General features: G+C 36.0%; 2 protein-coding genes across 15 annotated transcripts in view; both read left to right on the top strand.

The window, feature by feature from the left end:
* The window catches only part of Nep1 (Neprilysin 1), a 168,626-nt gene extending 142,018 nt beyond the window's left edge, over positions 1–26,608 (top strand). For 12 of the 14 annotated variants that reach the window (XM_067782801.1, XM_067782794.1, XM_067782802.1 and 9 more), the window contains exons 4-10: positions 7,441–7,568; positions 10,549–10,666; positions 10,738–11,741; positions 12,125–12,305; positions 16,026–16,145; positions 22,094–22,290; positions 22,366–26,608. In XM_067782801.1, coding sequence (XP_067638902.1) covers positions 7,441–7,568; positions 10,549–10,666; positions 10,738–11,741; positions 12,125–12,305; positions 16,026–16,145; positions 22,094–22,290; positions 22,366–22,638 — 2,021 coding nt within the window. In that variant the 3' untranslated portion in view covers positions 22,639–26,608. Of the gene's footprint in view, positions 1–7,440; positions 7,569–10,548; positions 10,667–10,737; positions 11,742–12,124; positions 12,306–16,025; positions 16,146–19,275; positions 19,381–22,093; positions 22,291–22,365 lie in introns of those variants that run through there. The other 2 variants (XR_010952893.1, XM_067782807.1) reach the window with 2 other exon arrangements.
* LOC137250283 (putative nuclease HARBI1) lies at positions 16,157–17,757 on the top strand. The gene is made up of 3 exons (XM_067782808.1): positions 16,157–16,947; positions 17,007–17,448; positions 17,523–17,757. Exons 1-3 carry the CDS (start codon positions 16,934–16,936, stop codon positions 17,673–17,675), a joined length of 609 nt encoding a protein of 202 aa, XP_067638909.1. The 5' UTR covers positions 16,157–16,933; the 3' UTR covers positions 17,676–17,757.
* Positions 26,609–26,903: the final 295 nt, after the last annotated feature.

Here is a 26,903-nt window from a genome sequence, read left to right as displayed (position 1 = left end):
TATTTAATAAAATTAATAGCTTAGTCCTTGAAGAAAAAATTAACATAATTGTCTTGAAAGAACAAATCATGCAAAATATGGGATTTGTAGGAAGTGAACATTACATTGAATTATCCCTAAAGAGATTATGGTGAAAATATATTAAATAGGTGACTTTATCCCCTCGTGGACGACTACGAAAGGCCACTAAACGCGTTGATAGGAATATCGTCATGATAGCAATGCTCCAGTAACTCCGGCGGAATTGATGGACAATATAAACATGAATATAATCACATTGGTTCACCGTGACTTGAGGTAAAATAATGAGATAGTCCATTGCTAGAACCAACTTCTTATCACAAAAAACCGTTCCCCAGCTAAGCTGGTACTGCGGGAAAATAAACTTGTCTTGGAACGACTAGGGACGAGTCATATTCTTACGGCTAGCCCCGAAAAAAGCAAAAAAAAGGATTCACAATTACGTTCAGATTACTGTGCTGGATTAGCCCCCTAATACTTGATGAAAGGCCGTTTTAAATGCAGCCAAGTATCAAGTTACCATAACGCAGCTGTGACTCAATCTTCCTGTATATTTGGGACTTACTACGCATCGCGAATCTTACCTGAACAAAATTTATTTCGCACTCATAAGAGAATATAAATCGTAGCCAGTCGATCCATGTTTAATTTATGTTTGCTTAATACCAGCTTAGCGTTTTTTCTAACCACGGGCCATCAAACAAATTTTCCTCCAGTGTAGCTGTATCGTTGCGATTTTAATTTTCATGTTCATGCTGCTCCGTGACGATTTCTGCATATTAGGTAATGACTTATCATATTTTATCCCTTGTTCGTAGTTTGGGTGTTGGATTTGGTTTTTAACGGAATTTCAACAATATATTGTGGCGAATGTTGACATCACTATGCTGTTATACCTCCGTCACATAAGCAGTTTTTCATATAGATGAGTTTAACACAAGCTTATGCATTATGAGTAGCTTGCACGTATTTTTATGGAGAATGGTAGATTGAGCGGCACTGGCGACATCTGATACGGAAAAGTAGCCAACTCCCAAATTTTTTTGCAAGCAAACCATAAGAAGAAGAATTTGACATTTCTTTGGCTAAGGGTGTTGGCACACTGCAAGTGAAATTATTTTTCCCACTGGTTGGTAACCTTTCTAACATGTTTTGCAATTAAAAACTGCAATATAACAATCGAATACGACACAAAATATGTTAGCAAATATTTTTGTAGTATAGGGAGAATGTTTATAACAGTGCTTCGCGAAATTTTGTATGTGAATGGGCAAGTCGAAATGAACTTCAATTTCCAAGTCTAAAGTTCCTTCATATTTACAAACGCAACATCTTGGTTGATTGTGGCGATGTTATTGGAATGCATAAGCTTGTGTTAAACACATGTATGTATATGAAAAATGTCACTGTACCGCGGCCTTTAGTAAATAATGACAACAACAAAAACAGCTTATGTGCTTATGTACAAGGAAACGAAGAACATTCCACACACATAACCAGTAGCTCGAATGAAGAGATATCTCACATACACATATGTAGTCATGAGCTGAGAGAAGAAGTAGTTACTTACACATACACATGCATATGGCTAGAAGAAAAGCATAAAAAACAAATATACATGTTTATAGCCAAGCATGAGTTGCAGCTATTCTAACATACAAGTTCATGAAACGACTACACCTTAGGAGAATTGGTGAACGAGATAACCGAGAATATGAAACCAGCGCAAGCTGAGGAATAAGTAATTAGTTTGATTAAAACACGCTATTAGTTGTGAAGTACGTGATAGTGAAGTCTAATTGTACTACTCCCAAAGCAGTCTAAATAAAGACCATTTGGCAATACTGAACATTGGAGTTATTTATTCGACAGCTCATCGAAATCCCCAGAATTCGTCACAATATCTTCAACGGCTTTTGACTTATGGCTTACGAAACTTTCAAATAATCTTCTTCTAATAAGGGCCATTTTTTAAAATTTTACCAAATTTCTACTCCTCTTAATAAGATTAATCCACACATAAAGTTTCATTATTTTATAGGTCTTTAGTAATGGTTACCATTCGATTTCGAAGATTTTCAACTGTGTTCTATTCTGGGTTCAAATAAGCCGGTGTACCAAATTTCGTAAATATATCTCAATTTTTACTCAAGTTGCCGTGTTAAGGGACGGACATCGCTTAATCAAAATCTTTTTCGATGCTTATAATTTTGATATAAGGAAGTCTACATCTATCTCGATTATTTTAGGCCATTACATACTACCGTCATCCGATAAAAAGTTTTAATACCTTTGTGTACAAGCCCACTGGGTATAAAAATCAGATGTATTTCAGAAAACCACAGATGTATTTCCAATAATTGAACTGAGCCAACCTCAAACTTCAAAACTTCAAATGTATTTTAGAAAACTACAAATTTATTTCAGAAGATGGAAAAAGTACCTCATTTGGCAATTTTGGAATTCTGTGATCCAATCTCTTTCGATCCAACTTCGAATCGTTCGATTTTGTGTATTCTGCATTTCGATCGTAGTTCTGTTTTTCTAAGTTGCAAATTAGTTGGCGGAAAAATATTTTCTTTTTATTTTTTTATTAATTTATAACAGAATTTTAACAAAAGTGTAAATAAAACTTGTTAAGAAACGTAGAAGGCGTGATGATGATTGTTTCTTATATGTTTCCAGGTCAAAAACAACATGTCGATGTCGAAGTCCTTGGCCGTATTTGCCCCGCAAAAGTATCTAACACATACGTGAAAGCATCCATATTGAATCGAAAGTTTTTTTTGAACCTAAATAAGAAAATAAGTCATTAAACTTTACCACTTTTAAGTTCAATTTCTTACAATTCGTCACTCATCTCAAATAGATTACACAAATCTCGCAATATTTGCTTTCCATTCTCGCCTGGCCATTTTCGTATGCGTTGCTTTACAACTCCACAAATAATGCCGCGGCTATTGATTCCATTATAATAGACAGCTATAATTTGTGTCTGTTCGTTGGGTCCAGTTATATGCCAAAGCAAGCTGCCGGAGTAGAGGAAGGTGAAGCGAAAACGTAAACAATCCTTGCGGAAAGAATAAATAAATCTTTATAAAGTATTTTAGGCCAGTGCAATGAAATTAGCATCCATAAAATTCAGAATATGTCAACTATATTAGTGCAGGAATCCGTTTTAACAAAACTTGGTGGCCACGGCAGGGAATTGACCAAAAGAACGACAAAAACACACTTACAATTATGAAAGCACTTCACTCAAAGAAATATAACACTGCGGCAATATATTCTATTACTTTTTTTTTGTACAAAATGGCGTGGATAATAAAATATAAACGTTTTTCAGTGTTTTTACAAATTTTCTTTAATTTATTGTGTTCCAATTTTCACACATTCCGTACAAACAGCTGATTTCGAAAAATCATTTGCTCTTCCTCTTCTCGTTACGATTCCGTCGTAATGCAGAATACCCAACATCGATTAAAGCGGAGCGTAGAACGGGAACGTAATCGAAATGCAGAATAGGGGTGATTGTGACGAATATTAGTAACACTAAGTGATACTCACATCACTAATCTGATACTAAGTAAATAAAGCCACAACAACAATAAAGCAAGCTGTCACACTTGTATGTACGTAAATAAAATGAATCATCATGTATACACATACATACCAGCGGCAGAGAGATACTCACAAACGCATGTCATCATCAGTTACTACTTCGCTCACTTATACACACGCATATGGTTACACACTACAAATACACGCGCGTATGGCTAGTGACCAGGTAAAGGATTCTAGAAGAAACGTCTAGACATTTGGGCAGAGAGTATAAAATCAGCAGAAGCTGAGTAGTCCGTATTCAGTTTGATTTAAGCACGCTATTGGTTGCGACGTATAAGTGTTATTGTGAAGTACTTTCAAAGTAGTCTAATAAAGATCATTTTGCATTATTGAATATTGGAGTTATTTATCCAACAATTTAGCGATAGAACGTTAGTAGAAGGTGTAAAATAAGTGGAGTTTCTTACTTGTGTTAACCATATCAGCTTTGTGGTGGGTGAAATCAATAACACCCTTCGCAATCTTTACAGAACTGCCTACTTACTACCGCGAAACACTAAACTAAAGCTGGTCAAAACTCTTATAGTAACTCAAGTTTCTTACAGTGAACTTATATATGGTAACCTTGATTCGGTATCGGCTTTTAAATACTCGACATCCTCTAGAATGATCTTTGTCAGTACAATCCGTCTATGGAACTCACTTCCTTCCAAAACAAAAGCAATTCGTAAGGCAGGATGTTTCAAACAAGCAGTATTGTGTTTACTAAACTCTTAACTTACCATAATTTACATATCTAAAACCTTCATTCCTCAAATTTTGGTCTGGAGTTGTTTCTATCACACTATTAATAATTATATACATATGTGCTTTTTATTATTTTTAATAAAATTTAAAAAGATTAAAAATGTTGTATTCATTCTTTATTAAGTTTATTTATATGTAACTACAATTTCTTTTGATGTGATTGATGTTCTACCTAAAAGACAGAGTCTTACTTGTACAAATAGGTTTTTAAATAAATAAATAAATATGTTAGAACGTTGCCCTTGAACCCTTTCTGCAGCCATTTCCTTTTTGAATCGATAGCACACTTCTTGTGCTCATATCACCTATCTCTTGATGGAGCCCCAAATTCTGGAACGGTAGACTCCCTTTAAATTACAAAAAAAAATATTGTTTCATTGGAAATTGGAAATACATTTGAGGTACAGTTGTTTTTTCTAAAACACATTTGCACTCTTTTGATATTCATTTGAGCGTTTTTGAATGAGGACGGATGGGGGCGTCTATCGTTGACTCAGCGAGTGTTGCACCCTCCTTTGCCAACTCATCGGCCTTTTCGTTACCTTATATCCCTTTATGACCGGGAACCCATTAAAGAAGTATGGTTCGGCCTGAGCGAAGCTTTTCCAATGCTTCTTTGCATTCCAAAGCACTTCTTGATGAAGTACTGTCTAAAGTTACCTCGTTCGTTTTTGATTTTATAGACACTCGACTGGCTTTTCCCGCTTTCAGTATGAAGACTACTCGAGCCCTTCTCCAAGATTGCGGGACGTGGTATGGTTCGGCCTGAGCGAAGCTTTTCCAATGCTTCTTTGCATTCCAAAGCACTTCTTGATGAAGTACTGTCTAAAGTTACCTCGTTCGTTTTTGATTTTATAGACACTCGACTGGCTTTTCCCGCTTTCAGTATGAAGAATACTCGAGCCCTTCTCCAAGATTGCGGGACGTGGTTCAGCTTTATGCAACGCTCAAAAATTATTCTTAGCCGTTTTTATTTATTCTTCCATGAAACCCACTTTGACCCGTTGATTTCACGTTTATAGATCTTCAACAGATCTCTATATTCGTCCCAGCACCCCTCGCTTTCCGCAACTTTTGCCAGCTTAAAAATCTTTTTTACCTGCCGTCTAAGAAGACTCAGCTCCGTACTCCACCATGGTGGCTTTACTTTCCCCTTGAATCTCCTCAGAGGACAAGCTCTGTTGTACGCAGTTGTCAGCGCCTTTGATAAGAAGTTGTTGCACTCCTCCAACTCCTCTACGGTTGCAACCTCAGTCTTCCTGATACACATTTGTACCAGTCCGTTACCCTAGGTTTTCTAAAGGTTTTCCCCTTCTCTACCCTCTTTAGGGGGATTCTTACGATTGAAGTATCAATTTTGATGTGTTTGGAGATGTATTTAACAAAAAATTGTGTCTGTGACAGATGGTCTGAATGAAGAAATATGAATCCATTTATATGGTACAAAAACATCTCGCTCAGCATAAATGTTATTGCCATTAACTGCAGATGTCTTTCCATTTATTTCATTTGGTGCACGTATGCTTCGCTTGGCTGTGGTAGGAGCGATTGGTGGCTTAGGTGATTTGCTAGTAGAGCGAGCTGTGACAGTGGCATATGAAAGAATATTTGTTGACTCAGTTATCGATTTATTATAATGAGTGATATCATTTCCACTCTGCATGGAATCCCCCGCTGGAGGTGCAGTAGCTTTCGGTTTTGCCTTATTTTTTGCTGGTATATTTGTAAACGTATTATAGTTGCAGGTGTTTTAACTTGAATACTACATTCTCTGGCAGAAAGGTTCACCGAATATGAGACTCCCTATTTATTTTTTTAAGTGATGCCCACTAAAACCTAACTACAAGCATTTTTCTATCACGTTATTGGGCTAGTCATCCGTTTCGCTAGGAGAATATTTCCCACGTATAGGCAGCACATACTATCTGTCACCTACATAGCTTATATTACAAAAGACACTGCCGGGCGATAGATCGCCGAGTATCTCCTTCGATGGCTTGAAAAGATGTCCCGTTAGGACTGCTAAAGTGCCACTATGCCGTTGTTTCCAGCGTTGGGCCAATACTTTTTGCACCTGTATGACAGCAAACCTCTATCTACAGGCTGGAGACAGTGTTGCCAGAACTTGTTCAGAAAAATGTCTAGAGACAAAAATACGAGCTAAAAAAGGCTGAACAAAATATCTAAGGACTAAGCAAAAAAAGCTAAAAGTTTAAAGCAACTTTCTATGCGTTTTATTAATTTTTTTCATGAAATACATAACAGACTAAAAAAATGTAATAATTTTTACTCCAATTTCATAAAAAATAAAAAGGAAAATAGTTAGGAGATGCTATCTGTGTTTTAATCTAAAAGGGATATATGATAAATAAAACTTCATTATAGTCTATTAGTTTTGGTAATATGTTTGACGTAAATGGTTTTTTATTTGCAAAATAGGCACGCCGATAAAACCAATTTCATTAAGGAAATCTACTTTTTGTTCTTTTAAAGAACCCATGAAAGATGTAAACTCTACATTCCACACTGTCTGAGAACCTCTTTTTCAAGTTTTTGTTATGTGTTTACACTTGTTTTTTCTAAAACACATTTGCACTCTTTTGATATTCATTTGAGCGTTTTTGAAATACAATAAATTTTTTGTGAAATACAGTATACATATATTCCGAATGTAAATAGTTTTACTTACCTAAGCTTGTGTGCTTTAAACTATCCCACATACTTACTTTGATAATAACTTGCAAACGTTGAACTCATCGTATGAGTAACACTTACGAACACACATACATGCATGCATTTATGTACAAACAATAGTAAGGCTCTAATCGAGCAAACACAAACATAACGCATTTACCCTGTCTTTTTTCTTTAAGGAATGAATTCACTGGCTTTTGCTAATTTCCTTGTTTTTTAATTTACGTTTCTAAGTTTTGGAGGCAAGAGTTTTGAAAAAAGGCTGGAAAATGTATAACTAAGTGGCGATAGAATAAAAACTAATTTCATTTACGCAATACTTAATAAACGTTTTGCTTTTTTTATTTTTCTCAGCTGCTTCCTTACTTTCGGCCATGGATACATCAGCCGATCCGTGCACAAACTTTTTTCAATTTGCATGTGGAACATGGAATAAGATCCACATTATACCAGAAGATCGCAGTTCTATCAGTACATTTGAGGTAAGGCTAAAGAAATATCCTTTCAAACCTGTCTTTGTAAACATCTTTGCTCCTCGCAAGTCACTAAATAAAATTAAGGAAATCTGAAAATAAGTCGAAGAAAAAACTAACGAGAAAGAAAGGGGGATAGAAAAGTTAATCTAAAGAAGGTGAAAGATAACAAGAGTAGAAAGAGGGAGCAATATATAATGGTGTGGATAATTACGATATTTATAGCCATCATCAAGTGATGGAAGGAAAGGAAACCGAAGGAGATAAAAACGAAAGAGATAGGAAACGAAATGACCGTAAAGAAAAGAAATGAACGGAAGGAAATGAAAGGAAATAAAAAGAAAGGAAAGAAAAGGAAAGAAAAGAAAAGAAAAGAAAAGAAAAGAAAAGAAAAGAAAAGAAAAGAAAAGAAAAGAAAAGAAAAGAAAAGAAAATAAAAGAGAAGAAAAGAAAAGAAAAGAAAAGAAAAAAGAGAATAAAAAAAAGGGAAGGGAAGGGAAGGAAACGAAACGAAATAGAAGGAAAACAAAGCAAAAGTAAGAAGGGAGAGGAGGAGAAAGGAAATGGAAAAGTGGAAGGAAGAAGAAACGAAGCGAAAATTATGGCAAAGAACCCTGGTAGAAACCAAAACTAAAACCGGAATCCGTACGTGGAAGAAACGAGGCTTGAAACTAGAAACAAAATTCAAATTAGTCCAAATCCAGAACCGGATTGAAACTTTATTTGAATATGAAACAGAACCAAAAAATGGAACTGAACAAGAACTTCAATGAGACAAGAACATAAACTAAAACCAGAAGCCAAACCAGATCAAAACCGGAACCGAAAACGCACTTGATCCGAAAACATGAAATTCCCCGCCTACTGAATACTTTGATCCGCACAACTTTAATACTGATACTTTGCCTCCTTCACAGATAGATCAAAAGTCCTTACAGAGATAGGTTGGGCTTGTTAGAGCAGCTAATGTGGGAAATGATAAAATCCTTTGCGCAGTTGCTCCACTCACTTTCGACTTGGGTGTCCTTGGGAGTTGCAAAAATAAAACCTTTGAACTACATCGCCCGGTTGAGAGCATAGCATGGATAGCCAATGAAAATTACCCTGTGAAATTCGAGGCTGATGATGGGCATACCGACTGGACGGTATTTTCGCGTCACATGTTTATAAATAAGACTGCGTAAGTAAGAATATGAAGGAGGAGGAAGAATCCTCGCAGTTATTTTATAATACAGGTCCTAGTACCTGTTTTGATCTTCACACAAATTCCGAGACTATTGTGGATGGGATCTGTCTATGTGAGGTTTTTATTAATCGGCCCGTTAAATATAACCTAACCATGTTAGAACTGTCAATGATAAGATGATAAGAGAGATTTAATAAAACGGCACAGTTCGTCTTGTCATTAAGTTTTTAAGTTAAGTTTTTTTAAGCGGACTCGAGCCACTTATGTCCAAGTATAATCAGCAAGTGACCAGAGGGCTACAAAGTGTATACTCTCAGTCAAAGTTGGTTAGATTAATCCCATTCAGTCCTGGCGTATTTTGTTACAGCTGACATGCTCAAAAGCACCGTTTGGATCCAGTCCATACGTCCTTAAGTTCCAATAGACTCTCGAAAAATAGTGTTTATAGAAAATTTATGTACACTCTTTTCCGAGGCTCAACTCCCGAAGCCTAATGACACCTTGGAATGCCGTTTCCTGCACAAATTGCTAACACATTGCATATAAAGTTTGAAACCTTTGACGGGCTTATCTTAACGCTCATGTTATCGAACCACAAGCCCATCACTGAACCTTCCCGCACCAGACCAGTGATTCGTAAGTTAGGTGCGACTATTCGCCTTGTATACTTGAATGTTTCGTCCTAGAGCTGAATAGTACTATTTCTGTATTTAAAAGTTTAACGCTGTCATGCAGCTGTCATGCACATCCCCTCTCTCAAATATCGCAGCAATCATGTCGGAATGCAGGCTCGAAACCAGTATTATTCTGTTGTGCGCGCACGTCGCCAGTTTTACCCCATTTCTGTTAAGTTGACGACGCTTCTATGGAATAAGAAGTCACTTGAAAAGTAAATCCTTCTCTTGATTGGTTAGTTTAGGAAGGCATGCAGGGGAGTTTGCACGCTTCCGCTTGGAGAAATTTTTGTGCATTTTAAGTTTACTTAATGAGTGCTCATTCGTCCAACAAGAGTACTTTCTAGTTGGCCATTCTAGTAGGAATGAAATATCCATCCTCCCATCCTCGACCAGACTGTCGAAAAACCGTATGCCGGAAATCAGAGTCATGTTGCAGTCCTGAACATTGGCAGAGAAAGTGATGAATCAACATCTCTTCCTCCTCATCACTACAGATTTGTTGACCTTGAAATGAAAGCTTGACCCTTTACAATACAAACATTGCCATAAGGACCTTGATCCCTCGCAATCAACGATTTCCCTCAGGATATAGCTCGTAAAGAGCCGTCCGCGTCGCTTATGCTCATTTCGGAAGTTTTCCAGACCATCTCATCTACAAATCTCCCTTCAAAATCTCTGTGGCCCTGGACCCAGCAAAGGAAAACAAGCTGCCATTTGGACGCCAGCGGGGCTCGACATTTCCACATGGTATCCGATTTTATCACATTGGATTATTATGCCTTTAAGGCGACCTGGATGTCGACAAAGATCGTTACATTGGCGTGTGGACTGTATTGTTCTGAACTAGTCTGGTTGTAGTCTCTATAGCATAGGTCATATAATACGAATTAATGAAAATACTCTGGCTCTGAAAGGATTACTATTCACTACTTAAATCGTCTGCTTTAGGGTTTGATAGTTGTGCTGTATACCCGAAGTGCTGATAAAGCTCGCTGTAGGTTGCAACGTCGTATACGTGATCACATCTTCAATGCCAGAAACCCCCTATTGGTTGACTTTTAAAGTGTTTTATTCTTAAGGCTTATGCATTGCATTGAATTATATTCAAATATTTTTTTTCTTACAGGTTTTATCCGACGAACAGCAGGTGATACTTAAAGGTGTTCTAGAAGAACCCATTAGTGAAAACGAAAATAATGCTACCGTAAAGGCCAAACTATTTTATAAAAGCTGTATGGATATACGTAAGTTGACATCATCCCACTAAGCCTATGCTAGCAAGAAATCAAAATACTCTCTCCACTCTTTAATACAGCTCAGATACGTAAAGTAGGTGAATGGCGCTTAAAAGAGGTACTTAAATCACTTGGCGGCTGGCCAGTGATCACTCCAAATTGGCAGCCACCCAATATGACCATAGAGCAACTAATGGGTATTCTACGTGGTACTTATAGTGAACCAGTACTGGTCGAACTTTATGTGGGCGCCGATGATAAAAATTCATCGATAAACATATTACAAATCGATCAATTACAATTGGCGCTTCCATCACGCGATTATTATTTAAAACCGAGTAGTGAAAACGACTTAAAAGCCTATCATAAATATATGACACAAACGGCAATATTAATGAGTGCTGATCCAGTAAATGCTTCACAAGAACTGGAGGAGGTATTACAATTCGAAGTAAAATTAGTTAATGCATCGTTACCGGAAGCAGATCGGCACGACACAAGCGCCATCTATAAAAAGCTAACTTTATCCGAACTGCAACAGCAAGTGCCACAATTGAATTGGACCATCTTTTTACAGACAGTTTTAGGTTCCAACAATGTGTTGATGCCAGATGAGGTGCTTGTAAGCTATGCAATGCCATATTTGATAGAAATGGGTAAAATATTAGAGACTGCCGATCGACGTGTGTTACACAATTATATCATATGGCGTTTGGTGATGTCAATAATGGCTCACATGATCGATGAATATCAAAGAGAGCGTATCGAATTTCGTAAAATATTATTGGGTGTACAATCGGAGCGTATGCGATGGTCACAATGTGTAGAATGGACGAATAAGAAGCTGGGCTTAGCGGTGGGTGCCCTCTTCATACGTGATAATTTTAATCAGCAGAGTAAAGATACAGCGTTAGAAATGATACATACGCTACGAGAGGCTTTTAATGAGTTGTTGACAGAAAATGATTGGATGGACGATGAGACGCGCGCTGTGGCTAGAGAGAAAGCGAATGCTATGAACGAACGTATTGGATATCCAGAAATACTGAACAATGCAACGGAACTAGAGAAGGAGTATGAAAATGTGAGTTTTCTTAAATTAGTTTAGTTTTCAAGTTGTAGCTAGATGTAGAGGTTACGATTTCTTCTCGAACACAAGGGAGAATTTCGAGGCTTGAGATATCTTGCTAGCTTCTCGACATTCAATTAAGTCTAAGTCGCTGCATTGGCATTATGTTGTTTTCTTTTTTTTTTTTCTTGGTGGTTTTGTGAGGATTTTCGCTTTTAGAAGATATCGGAAGCTCTTTTTAATACTGCCAATGCAAGCCTTACGAGAGATTCGAGAATCTCGTGAGAAGCTGATACACGCTAGAAACTTCTTCTCAAACATATTCTAGAAATCGTAAGCTCTAATTAGATGTAAGTAGTTTTTTTTTCCTGGTGATGCAATCTGAATTATTTAAAAAGATATTTACTTCATTTCAGCTCACCATCATACCCGATAATTTCATGGAGAATGTACTTAATATACTTAAATGGGATTCGGACAAAAATTTACAACTTCTACATCGTCCAGTAGATAAAGAGAAATGGACAACTGAACCTGCGGTGGTGAATGCATTCTACAATCCAAACAAAAATGATATTGGTAATAATTTTTCTAAATAACCGAAAATAATTTTACTCGGCTCTACTTGCAGAAATAAGAAAGTGTAAAATTAAAATGTTGAGAAATCGAGTTTATACTTACTGTTTTCAAACAAATCAATACATTTTCCGCCTTCACATTATTCAAGGCCGTTTCCATCATCTTTAGTTTATCTAGAAGCACCGACTGTCAGTTAAGGCCCCGACAAACTTGTTAATTCTGGCCGTTTATTAACAAGTCAGCTGTACCTGTTTCGCGATAGCTGCTTGCAAAAGAGAGCACCAAGGAAGGTCAAGTCCTCCTGCACCTGCCTCTCCCAACTCAATGGAGGTCTCCCTTTCCTCTGCTTTCAAATTGAGGGTCGACAGAAAAACTTTCTTGGCCGGTGCGTTTCCATCCATTCGCATAACATAACATAGCCAGTGAAGCCTTTGATCTTTTATTCGCTGCACTATCTTCGTAAAGCTCATCATTATGCCTACTTCGATACTCGCCGTCGGCATCACGGACAGGGCCACAAATCTTTCGGAGAGCTTTTCCCTCGAACATTTATAGAACCAGCTCATTGTTCGTCGAGAAAGGACTTTACTTTTCAGTTACCTGCTGAGTCCAAAGTAGAACTTGTTGGCAATAGTTATTCTCCGTTTGATTTCTAAGCTGATTTGTTTTCGCTTTTAATGCTGGTTCCCAAATAGACGAAGTCCTTCACAGTCTCGAATTAATATTCGTCAACAGTTACGTAGCTGTAATGGCGCAAATGCGCCCATAGTACAGGTTTACAAGTATGATATGTGTGAGAAGGAAACAATTCCTTTCTCTTTCTAACACACTGCCGTTTGACACTTGGGTCAGTGTCAAACTAGTATTAGGGAACTCAGTGGAATCTGCGTGGAACATCCGTTTGACACTGAACGAAGTATCAAAATTACAGGGGTTGCTGTCGTGGAAAGCGACGCAAGGAAACAAAAAAGGAGCGGAATATCAGATATGGGTTGCTGTGACGGTAAATTTTTTTGAACGAATTTAGTATGGAAATGTAGTACACTTATATGGGTCCTACAGAAGATTATGCAAAAGTCTTGAATTGGAGTATCTGAGGAGGCGTAGTTATTCCAGTATTAAGAATACAAATACGGGTGCTAAGCTTTTCTACCCGTTCAAAAGTTCTCCGCGAAAAATAGTTTGAAAGCGAAGTCGACTGCAATAACCTCTCCAAAAATGTGGAAGGAAATGAAAAGACACGTTTTGTTCTGTTATCAATAGTCCAAAGGCGAAAAAGTATTCGAATTATTGGAAGCGAGGCAAAAACGCGTCTATTAATAACTCCCCCGACGGTTTGGTCGTGTTTTAGCAATCGTCCCCGGTAATTAAGTATCACAATTTGTTAACTAAATTGTCCAAAACATATGAACTTTAAAGAGAGATGTAATTAAGTGCTCGTTTGAAAGTAAATAAGGATATTTCTTTGTAATTTTACGATAAAAGTTTTACGCAGTTTTCGTTAGCAGCTACTACACTTTTCTTGGACCTAAGAAGTACAACAGTGCCAAATAGCATCCACAAAAAAAAACGAACAAGAACAAGCATTTTATCAGGTGAGCGTGGCTGTGTATGTGCGTGCTGCTACACATCCTACTTGTAGACCTTTACAATGGCGCCGATTCATTCTTGAATGACTTTCTCTCCTTCGTGTTGTCTTCATTTACCGCTAAATCTACATTTTTTACCTTGTTATCTATACCGGAGAGGGCAGAGCGTTTGTGCCATATCCATATCCATAGAAAATAGCTGATTTAACAAACCTTATGGATATCACAGTAACCCTGCAAAAATTGTTGGATTACGTGTTCCATTTTCTTCATGTTGGAGTACTCTAATAATACTCCTTTGCAATGCGTTTGCGGACCACCATCAGCCGATCATTGCTCGTTTTTTAACGACCGTGATCACAACACGATGACGATCGAACAGAGTTGCCAAAAGTAAAATATTGCATACAAATAACTGATAATAACATTTTACTTTGACAACTCTGATAAAATGCAACAGCGCACTCGTTTTATGTATACATACTATAGTATAGAGAAATATTAGTTTCTTTATTCACGAAAATGCTAAATAACATAAGAATATTCGTAGTATAAAATATAAAAGTTGTATTGCCCCTCTTCATTTACTTTCATTTTAAATTAAATTCACTCCGATAATTCTTTCCGACAACACAATTCCTCTTTAGTACTTCGGCATATGATCCTCTGTGGGTGCTCCATGGAGTACTACAGTGAAAGTACTTTGGAATGTACTCTCACGTATGTACTCTATGGAATACTCACAAACAAAGCGAGAGTGGGATCACCTACTCCTCTCCTAGGACATCGCAATGTTAATTGGAGCACATTTTTTGTATGAATACAGATTAGATTTGGAGCAGTCCTATACTCCCAAAGGAGTATTCCTTACATTATTTATAGAGTACTCGCGTTTTTGAAGGGAATTGGTCAATGGCACCACACCATAACGCCTTAACTATAACCAACCAATTGATTCTTGATTTTTCGCCATATCCATAACCTATAAATATTTGATGTGGTGAATTCATTAACTTTTTTTATATTTAATTTTTTGTTTTAGATACATTTCGACGACGTATTTTTTGTGCAATTTGTTGGTAATTTTTTTACAAGTCCTTTATAATGAAACTATCGACCTTTTAAGGTTGAGGCACCAACATCCGATGCCGATATTTATGGTTAAGTAAAATATGTTTATGACTGAGGCGTTATGACTATGGCAACCTTGGCAAAGCATTTAAGAGCCATTATTTGCCTAGTTTTCGTGTATTGACAGAATATTTTTGCGATTTGTTCTACAAACTTACCAGGGTGACCCTGTTTTGGTGGAAACGAAAACGTCAAATTAAGCTATCTGATAGCTTGGTATCCTCCAGGTAAAATCTTACTTAACTGAGAGAGATGCTGAAAACGGCTCTTAACTGGAGTTTGGTCACGGCTATGTATTGTGCTCCGTGCTCCGCCTACTGAAGGTCCTGGGTTCAAATCCCAGGCAAAGCAACGTCGAGAATTGGAAAACAGTATTTTCAAAAAAGTGTTTCCGAACTCTAAGCGGGGCCACCGCTTGGCAGTAATTGAGTTCCGAATGTATTTCTGCTATGAAAAGCTTCTTAGGGAAAGTGTATGTGCCTTGCAGATGCCGTTTGGAGCCGGCATAAAACATGTGAGTTCCGTTTGTAGGAAAAATTAAAGAAAAAGAGTACAAGGCAAATTTGAAAAGAAGCTCGGCCTAAAACTCTTAGGTGGTAGAGGAAGTAAAGAGTAATCGAAAATGATAGATGAAAATATCTGAAAGATTGCTATTCGCCAGTTAAATTCGTACTAAAGATGGTTAAAACCGTCCTTTTACTGTAAGATGGTATAGCTTCAGTGTTGCCACTTCCAAAACCAACTTGGTCGTAGATTTAAAAAAATAGAGTGTAGATCACTAAAAAATAATGATGGTAGCTGTGGCCAATAAAATATATTTTGTGCGATTTAATTTAATAATTTGAAAATTTTGATAATATGTTGGCGAATAAAAAGGATTTTTGAAATACGATTTAACTCAATATCGAATAAAATATAGATTCATGCTTCTGGTGCGAAGAGGACGCCATTTATAAATATATATTTTAAATTTGTCTCTTATTTTAACTTATTTTTTCAGTCTTCCCTGCGGGCATATTTCAACCTTTATTTTACAGCAACAACTATCCAAAATCGGTTAACTACGGCGGAATTGGTGTCGTGATAGGACATGAAATAACTCATGGATTTGATGATAAAGGTAAGCAATTTTTGTATCACTTATGTACATTCCCAACATTACCAGCAAGTTTGTTACCGTATTATTATGTATCGGAAAATCGCTACTAGTTCATATATCCTCGATTCTGCCCCCCACGATTATACTGTTAAAAAACAAATAAATTGAGAAAACAAAGCGTAGCCACCTAATTTATTTGTTATCCGCAATCAGAATTGTAGTGTAGCCAAAATAAACACATTCATACATGCATGTATGTATACTTACAAAACACTTAGCACGCGTGGCTTTTAAGTTGCTCACTGATAGCGTAAACAAAACGCAACCAACTAAAATTATGCTGAGTTTGCGTATTCATATGCACCAGCAAGTTCTCACGCTTTGCAACTATATATGCATGTGTATGTGAATGTGCATGAGTACGTTTGGCTGCATTCTGTTGTTAGGCTTAGAATCAGACGTAAATATGTAACATAGGCCCCTATTATGAGGATCTTTCGATCTTCGACTGTGGTCGAAAGAGCTGATCGAACGAATTTTCATTCGGTATTATGACGCACGTTCGATGAAGGCAAGCATTATTGTGAATTTCGATAAATTCAAAAGTTCACAATAGCACATTTCCTTCAGCTGTCAAATAAAATAAAATAAATAGACAAAAGCAGAACTAGTTATTAAATGCAAATATTGAAAATAAAAGTATAACTACGACAGAATTGTGGTTGCATGATTTGTCAGATGAAGAGAAAAGCTTACTGGAGCTAGCCAGAAGTAGAAGACGCGTGAGGGATGCTTCAAATACTTTGAAAATGAATTCCACCACGTAAGTGTAGCTTTCTAAATAAGTTGTTAAATTGTTGAAATTATAAGTTTTGTTTATAGATTTATTCAAAACTTCAGACTGTCCAAAGAAGCGTTCATGGACTTGTTTTCCAGTACAGATGAACTGCTTCAGCAATGCACAAGAGCCAAGCATATTCCTAATATTCTAAAATATGCAACAGTTCTCCGATTTTGTGCTCGGGGATCCTACCAACTGAGCATTGGAAACGAAAATGCATTCGTACTTGCCCAGCCGAATGTGTCTGTGGTTCTAACAGAGGTGCTGAATGTCTTGGAAAATTTTATTTGTGAAAGATGGATAAAATTCAATTATGAGGAGGCTGAGCTACATCAATCAAAGTTGCATTTCTATAATGTTAGCAGAATTCCAGGGATTATTGGCTGTGTTGATGGCACACACATTAAAATTGTTGCTCCCAAAAAAGAATTACAGAATTTATATTACAACAGAAAAGGATTCTACAGCATTAATGCTATGATTGTAAGTATACCATTTTGATATTAGTTTCAGGTTGTAAATACATAAGTTTACATCTTTATACAAATATTTTTTAGGTTTGTGACCATTCTATGACTATACGATACATAAATGCAAAATATCCGGGAGCAACACATGATTCTTGTGTGTTGAATATGTCGGCTTTGAAATCACATTTGGAACAGCAAGAGCCCTTCACTACACACCAGAAAAAGCAATACAAATTATAAACGTGTGTGCGGCTTTACACAATACAAATTTCTGTAGAAGAGTTATCTAATGAAGAGGGCGATTATGATATCCCATTCGCCGAAATTGGATCCACAACCAACTCGGAAGCAGAAGAAATCAGAAACTAAATATTGCGAGTTTTGTAGATACTTCATTTTATTGAAATAAAAAATTCATATACATGTATATATATAAAAAAATATTTGTTAAATTCATTATGGTTCTTAAAAGCTAAAGATTTTCGGTTTTCATAATACAGTCTTAAATTTTATTATAAATTTGGTATAAAAAATATCACTTCAGTTTCATATGTTTGTTAAAAAAAAAAAAAAATCAGGTATTGTTCAGCACTTAAAGCATAAATTTGTGATGGCCTTATTTTTTCATTTGGCTTTTATACAACTCCAGCTTTTCCAGTCCCAATTTCAAAAAAATCACGTTTATAATAGTACTCCAAGCTATACGTTCTCTTCGCATACTTTTCTGTCTCAAGAGCACTTTTTTTGATCTCTTCCAATGTTTTCAGCATCTCTTCTTAAACATTTTCTTGATTTGCTGTCTACTCTTGCAATAGTTTGAGCCTATCGTTTTTGCTGCACTTTTTCGATTTGCTTTTCGTGGCCTCTCCTCATCAGGTGCACCACTTTGTCCACTTACTTCCAAATTCTCATCCGATTCTAAGTTATCACTATATAATCACTCCACAATCATATCTTCACATTCTTCATTCGCATTAGTACTAAAGCCATACTCTTGTCCAGGTGGATCTACACTGGTCTGAAGACTTAACAAACCCATTATAGACTCTTCTGAATGCATAAAGATATTTAACCTGTTTGGTTCACCACCAGTTGCACGGTATTCCACTATGTTCTCCGACATTTTTGTTTTTGTTTTTGACTTCATGTCAGCCCACACCTGAGACGACAAAAATAAAGTTGTATTATACAGAATTGACTTCTATGGTTCTTTAGTTCACCTTAATCCACTTTTCCGTCGTTCTTACTGGTGGTCCTAAACAGTTCAGCTCCACTGTTATATCATCCCACTTTTTTGTCACCTGAACCTTTGTGCAAGTTCATTTTGCTATATGGGAATTTTTTTCCATAATTGAAACCAGTCTTTCAAGCTGTTGTTTTGTACTCACGACCTTGGACCTATATAAAATTAATTCAAATATTTTAAAATTACTACTAGGTAGTAAAAAATTAGAACATAAATACAAAAAGCTTACATTTTAAACAATTCTTTTTTTGTTCGATACAGCGTCGACAACAAATTTCTATTCGCTACAAAATTCGGTACACAACGAAAATTTCGACAGAGATGAGGTGTCATAATACCAACTTCTAATTCGATTTTCGATGTTCGATAGCCAACGAAGATCGAAGATCGAAAGATGCTCATAATAGGGGCCATAGTAAATAAGCTATACATAAGAGTTTGTTTGTAATATTTGTATAAATAGACCGAAAATATTTGAAATAAAGGCAATTCATTTTCTTGATGCTGAATGCCGGCATCGATTAAATACAATAGCAGTGCCGATTAATTGGCACTCACCAAAAAACCAAATCTATTCATTTTCCCATCCTACAGAATGCGAAAGAGAGGAAGACACCTACCTAAAATAAAAAAAGAAATGTGACGCTGAACGACTTGAAAGTAGGAGGTTCAGGTGCTGGCTGAAAGGAATAATGGCAGGTAATTTTACCCAAAAATCCAGCGGATGACGGAAGATTTCAAGACGGGACCATTATCCTGCAGTTATAATAGTGGCGACGTGGTACTCGGCGTGCATAGGGCGCTTTATTTATGGAGGGAACATTTCTCTCATTAACTAGAGCTCACTCAGGGGTTAAAGTTTTAAACCACAACAGAGGTAAAATATCAGAAACAAATAATCTGGGGCTTTTGAGGCGAGCTTCATCGGCTCTTAACAATAGCAACCAAAACAAAAAAGGTATTGTTTTATACTCGGTTAATTATCAATAGCGAACTATTATCGCCGAGCCAGCTGCTTCATATTGGTTTCTTATCGACTTGTTATCGACATAACATTGAAGTTTTATGGGTACCTGTTTTATAACAAACCGATGAGTCCTCGATAACAAATCGATAACACACCGTCAACAAAACAATAACTTTTCGATAACAGGTCTATAACTTTTTTCTGTTAAATTGACATTTTTTCGATAACACGCCGATAACAAAGTGGTAACAAACTGGTAGCCCACCCTTAGTAAATCGATAACTTTTCGATGAATAATCGATTACTTTTCAATAACATGTCGATAAATTTTTGTTAAAAGGTCTATATCTTTTCGATAACAAATCGATACAAGCCGATAGCAAACTGGTAAAACTTAGTCAACAAATCAATAAGTTTTTTTTACCACATCGATAACTTTTCGATAAAAAATCTTCAACAAACCGATAATTTGTTGATAAAAATTCGATAATTTATCGGTAACCTGTATTATCGATGGAAAATATATAACACATTGCGTTGAAAAATCATCACTCGTCGGTAAAAAATCGACAACACGCCCATACCATTCGATAACAAACCGATAACTCATAACAAACTAACTCGTGTCAACTTTATCACGTATATTGTTTCCTTATTATGTTACAGTGTACGAGTAATGACTACACCTACGCCCACATTCTTTATTCGTCTGGTGTTATTTTACAGAAAAAACATAAGATGGTGATACAGTTACACACACACCTAAACCTATTTTGGCAATTCCTACAATCTGTAAAAATTGAGATTTGGACAGATTAGAATAATAACATAAATATATAACACGCTTATATTAGCGCCCACCGTGGTGTGATGGTAGCGTGCTCCGCCTACCACACCTTATGCCCTGGGTTCGCACCCCGTGCAAAGCAACATCTAAATTTTAGAAATAAGGTTTTTCAATTACAAGAAAATTTTTCTAAGCGCGGTCGCCCATCGGCAGTGTTTGGCAAGCGCTCCGGGTGTATTTCTGCCATGAAAAGCTCTCAGTGAAAACTCACCTGCCTTGCAGATGCCGTTCGGAGTCGTAGGTTCCGTCCGGCCAATTTGTAGGGATCAAGAGGAGCACGACGCAAATTGGAAGAGAAGCTCGGCCTTAGATCTCTTTGGAGGTTATCGCGCCTTATATTTATTTTTTTTTTTATTTTATATTAGCTTCACTTGTATGTTTGTAACTCTCTAGGCTAGACGCGCAAAGATACCCATCTAGCGGCAATTATTGAAGAAGGCAGTGGTTTAATAACTGGCTACAAAACGAGTTGTGCTTAATAGCGGAGAAACGAACCTCTGTGCAACGGCCTGTTGTTTAGGTTTTTAAACTATATTTAGGCCCGGTTTTTCAGTAGTTGGTTAAGCTAAGCTTAAGTTAAGTTTGCTTAAACTCTGGTCAAATTCAAACTCCAGTTAAACTACTAAGCAGTTTTTCAGTCACAGTTTAAGGCCGCGTTTGGGGGTAGGCTTTTTGGGCGGCAACACTGTTTTTTTTGTTATCTAGATAATTTGTAGATACGGCAACAGTTGGATTTTGTTTACCCAACAAACATGGAAACAAATTTCTCCTGCCTTAGAGAAATATATATCTAGTTCCAGAGCTGATATCCAACTTCATGCTGTAATTATTCTTAAACCAGATAGTTATCAAGTTGCTATCCAACTTCATTCTCCAATCACTATCCAACCTTTGAGAAATTTTTTAAAATGTATAGTTCTCGAGATGACCTCCAACGTCATTCTCAAATTCCTCCAGTATATATCCTACTACGAGGTGGTACCGCCAAAGCCAACAGCGGTTTATTGTGAGAAATAAACACCTGGCTGATAGCAGCAAAGAAGCGCTATTAATTAAAAATAAGTTATGCATATTTTATTTTCTTGAAAATACTGTAGCATTGTAATCTTACATTTGAGTCCAGTGAGAGAACCACACATAAATACAAGTTGGGAACTATATTTTTTTTAACTTAAGTAATAGCATTTTTTGCTTCATAAAAAATTTCCATTTTTGATCAGAACGTTACGATTCTCAAGTTGAGTCCGGTTTCGAAACAACTTTTGCCTTCAGCATGATATGTAGAAATACTTAAGCCCAAATGCGTGTTGGGTATATTCGACGTCATTGCCAACGAACGCAAATAACTGATAGGTTAACTAAAGTTTAACCCTGTCAAATGAGTCTCTTAAGCTCAGCTTAAACTTCAGTTAAAATACACTGAATACTGCAGATTAAGTTTAAGCGTAGTGTAACTGACAAACTGCGTTGAACTTGTACTGAAAAACCGAGCCTTAGGTTATTACTATATTCATACAAATGTTTAAATGTATGTATCTACATACATATATATGTACATACCTACCTACACAATTAATATTTACGTTTACACAAAATAGGCCGTCAATTTGATAAGGATGGCAACATGATGCAATGGTGGAATAATGCAACAATCGAAGCATTTCGGAAACGAACGCAATGTATTATCGATCAATATTCCAGATATAAAATTGAAGAGGTCGATATGTATGTAAATGGACGAATGACGCAGGGTGAAAATATAGCAGACAATGGAGGACTAAAACAGGCTTTTCGGGTAGGTACACTGCTTCTGCCGTAAAATAAGCCTTTTTTCCACAAACTAATAAATATATACTAATTTTTACCATAGGCCTATAAAAAATGGGTAAAACTTCATGGTCCAGAAGCAGAGCTACCCGGACTAAATCTAACGCACGATCAGCTATTCTTCTTAAATTATGCACAGATTTGGTGTGGCTCAATGCGACCCGAGGATGCAGTTACGAAGATACGCTCATCGGTGCATTCACCCGGTTTCATACGTGTTTTGGCGCCACTTTCGAATTCGAGGGACTTTGCCGAAGCGTATAAATGCAAAGTTGGCGCACCGATGAATCCAGTAGAAAAATGTAGTGTATGGTAAAGAGTTCGCTATAAATGCTAAATCTATTATTATTATTTGTATTGTATGTAGTACTTATAACAAAAATTTAAATAAATATTTACATAATTTATATACATAGTAAAAAACTTAAAAACTTAAAAATAGAAAAAAATAATAATTTATTTATAGAATCAAAACAATTTAATATAATAATTTTTGCAAAAATAACACAGTGTAATTGCAGCGACGTAAATATTGAAAGCAGTTTATTTAGGGGAATGCATACATACATAAATAGAAACATACATATAACTAGTATTTAATGATTTTATTTTTTTTATAAATGTTTTAAAACATTATTATTATTACATGTATACAATGTAATTATACCTATATATATATATATGTATAACAAAATAAAAATTGTTAATTTGAATGAAAAAAGAAATATATTGATAAATTTTTAAGATAAACGTCATATATACAAGCTTTAAACATAGACATACACACATGTTATTGTCGTAAATACTAACGGTATTACATAGTATTTATTATATACATACACACACAAACTTAGTGAATATACATACTATTTCGGTGTATAAAAAAACTGTAAATTTTTCTATAAGTCATACAGGCACACACTCCCTAAAATAGTATAATAAATAATTTTTCGATTACAAAAAAAATACAGTCATTGACAAAAAAAAATAACTATACATGTATATGTCTAAGGATAGTAAACACATACATACATACATAAAAAAAATAAAAAACACTAAAAAGCACAATACGCTATTGGATATTTCAGAAAAACCGTATTTTTTTATTCAATACAAACGGGATTGAAACAAGGGATCAAAAGTAAAGACTTTCGAGTTCCGTTGTTGTACCTTAAGGACCGTTATCACCATCTCTAGATTTCACCTATCTATCAGATATCTTCATTTGACATTTTCGTTTTCACCAACACAATGGGGCGGCTGCTGTGGTGTGGTGATAGCGAGCTCCGCCTACCAAACCGGGAATCCTGAGCTCAACTCCCGGGGAAAGTAAAAAAATTTAGTAACATTTTTTTTCAATTAGATGAAAGTTTTTCTAAGCGGGGTCGACCCTCGGCAGTGATTTGCCAAACACTCTGCGTGTCTTTCTGTCATGAAAAGTTTCTCAGGCACATATTTGCTTATTTTGATTGTCTTTATAGTTAAGGAGGAAACAGGTTCTATTTAATACCATTTTTTTTTTTTTTTTGTAAAAGCGTAATATTTTTTTGGGGCTGCTGGCAGAAGTCGCTCAATAAAGCATGTGGCCCTGGGTGAAAAGGAAAACTTAATTATTTCATTAAATAAAATTGTCATCCGATCAAGTTTCTGTGTGAAATTGGTGTAAGACGGGTGATTATACAGCCCTCTTCTGGATTTCGACTAGGATTGGAATTTTTTCAATTTGGCAATTTTGGTATTCTGTGTTCCAATCTCTTTCGATCCAACTTCGAATCGTTCGATTTTGTGTATTCTGCATTTCGATCGTAGTTCCGTTTTTCTAAGTTGCAAATTAGTTGGCGGAAAAACATTTTCTTTTTATTTTTTTATTAATTTATAACAGAATTTTAACAAAAACGTAAGTAAAACTTGTTAAGAAACGAAGTCCTTGGACGTGTTTGCCCCGCAAAAGTATCTAACACATATTTGAAAGCATCCTTATTAAGTCGGAAGTTTTTTTGGAACCTAAATAAGAAAATAAGTCATTAAACTTTACCACTTTTAAGTTCAATTTCTTACAATTCGTCACTCATCTCAAACGGATTACACAAATCTCGCAATATTTGCTTTTCATTCTCGCCTGGCCATTTTCGTATGTGTTGTTTTCCAACTCCAAAAATAATGCCGCGGTTATTGATTCCATTATAATAGACAGCTATAATTTGTGTCTGTTCGTTGGGTTCAGTTATATGCCAAAGCAAGCTGCCGGAGTAGAGGAAGGTGAAGCGAAAACGTAAACAATCCTTGCGGAAAGAATAAATAAATCTTTATAAAGTATTTTAGGCCAGTGCAATGAAATTAGCATCCATATAATTCAGAAAATGTCAACTATATTCGTGCAGGAATCCGTTTTAACAAAACTTGGTGGCCACGGCAGGGAATTGGCCAAAAGAACGACAAAAACACACTTACAATTATGAAAGCACTTCACTCAAAAAAATATAACACTGCGGCAATATATTCTATTGCTTTTTTTGTACAAAATGGCGTGGATAATAAAATATAAACGTTTTTCAGTGTTTTTTACAAATTTGCTTTAATTTATTTTGTTCCAATGTTCACACATTCCGTACCAACAGGTGATTTCGAAAAATCATTTGCTCTTCCTCTTCTCTTTACGATTCCGTCGTAAAGCTGGAGACATTGGTGCTTTATCGATAACCGTATCGGTAACCTTTTAACAGTTGATTCGACCAACCTTATGAGAATCAATGCAATCGATTATTGGTTCCGCTAAGGTCGTAACCGTATCGTAGCCAACCAATTGGGTTTTGGTTTACCGTCGTAACGATAAACAGCTGATTACGTTAGGGATACGGATACAGCGATACGACATACGGCACCAATGACTCCGGCTTTATGCAGAATACCAAACTTCGATTAAAGCGGAGCGGAGAACGGGAACGTAATCGAAATGCAGAATAAGGGTGATTGAAGCGCAATTCGCATCCAAAAATATTACCTCGGATAGTACCAAATACGAATATCTCATAATTTCACTTCCTCAAGAGGTGATTATGACAGTATTTGATATTATTCAAAATCCTCCTTTGGAAAATAAATTTGAAAACTTAAAAAGACATCTAATAGAACGTCACTCACTAAGTGAACGTAAAAAAACTAGATCAAGTGTTATCTGTTTCAGAACTCGGAGATAAAAGTCCCTCTGAATTATACAGATCGCTGTTAGTGTTATTTTTTTTTTTTTTTTTTTATTTAAAACTTATTTGTACAAGTAAGACACTGTCTTTTAGGTAGTACATCAATCACATCAAAAAATTGAAGTTACATACATATAAATAAACTTAATAAAGAATGAGCACAAAATTTTGATTAAAAATAATAAAAAGCTTATACGTATTTAAATTATAATAGTGTGATAGAAACAATTCCAGACCAATATTTGAAGAATGAAGGTTTGGGATATGTAAATTAGGGTAAGTTAAGAGTTTAGGAAATATAATACTGCTTGTTTGAAACATCCTGCCTTACGAATTGCTTTTGTCTTGGAAGGAAGTGAGTTCCATAGACGGATTGTACTGACAAAGAACATTCTAGAGGATGTGGAGTATTTAAAAGCCGGTATCAACAGATTCAATGTTCGAGTGGACTGACTCAAGGTTAGCTTATTAAATAGGTAAGGGGGATATTGAGAATGTAGAAGTTTGTGCAAGAAACATAGATTTCTCATTTTTAAGAAATTGCAGACGTCACTCCCGAGTATTTGCACGGCACACGAAGATATGTGATCGGACTTTCTTTTAGAAAAAACAAATCGGGCGGCATTATTTATCTGGCACTAATTTTAGCGTTGATCTATTAAAGAAACTTTGGCTACGAAAATTTCCCAAAAATCTAAATGTAGCTTTAACAGGGTCAAATGCTTCAAATATTCAGGATATGCTTAAATTAGCTGATGATATGTGGGAGGTTATGAGTAAAAATGAAATTTGTACTACTAATATAGCAACTACAAATTCTCAATTTGAAAGAACTGTAGAAAACTTAGTAAAAATTACTTCTTCAATATGTGAAGGTTTTGCAAAGTTGTCTACGGAAGTTTGTTCTATGAAGTGGGCCATGGAAAATAGGTCAGTAAGAGCTTCCAGATCATTTAGTAGGAATCATTCATGAAATAGATCAAATTCTCGAAATTGGGTTTGTAGGTATCACTACCGTTATGGCAGTAAAGCGAGAAAATGTTTCAAACCTTGCTCTTACAAACCACATGAATCTCAGAAAAACTAATTCCACCTATTACTTTGGCGGCAAGTAATGGGTTGGATGAAATTTCATCACGTCGCCTCTTTGTTTATGATAAAGACAATAGATTAAAATTTTTGATCGATAGTGGCGCAGAAATTTCCGTACTTCCTTTTTCAAAATTCAAAAATAATTTAAAATGTTCAGATCTATTTTTGACGGCAGCCAACGGTACTCCTATAAAGACGCATGGTAAACAATTATTAAATGTTAATTTATGTTTAAGACGGGAATTTCCGTTCAGTTTCGTTGTAGCAGATATAACAAAACCTATAATTG

Source organism: Eurosta solidaginis, chromosome 4 (assembly GCF_040869045.1).
Source record: "Eurosta solidaginis isolate ZX-2024a chromosome 4, ASM4086904v1, whole genome shotgun sequence".
NCBI classification, from domain to species: Eukaryota; Metazoa; Arthropoda; class Insecta; order Diptera; family Tephritidae; genus Eurosta; species Eurosta solidaginis.
Note: the sequence above shows the minus strand (reverse complement) of the source record. Positions and strands in the feature narration are given on the sequence as shown.

Bases quoted from the DNA above. Each gene is read 5' to 3' on its own strand.
- LOC137250283 (XM_067782808.1), top strand. The intron at 17,449-17,522 runs GTAAGTATACCA...AATATTTTTTAG, and splicing joins ACAGCATTAATGCTATGATT to GTTTGTGACCATTCTATGAC.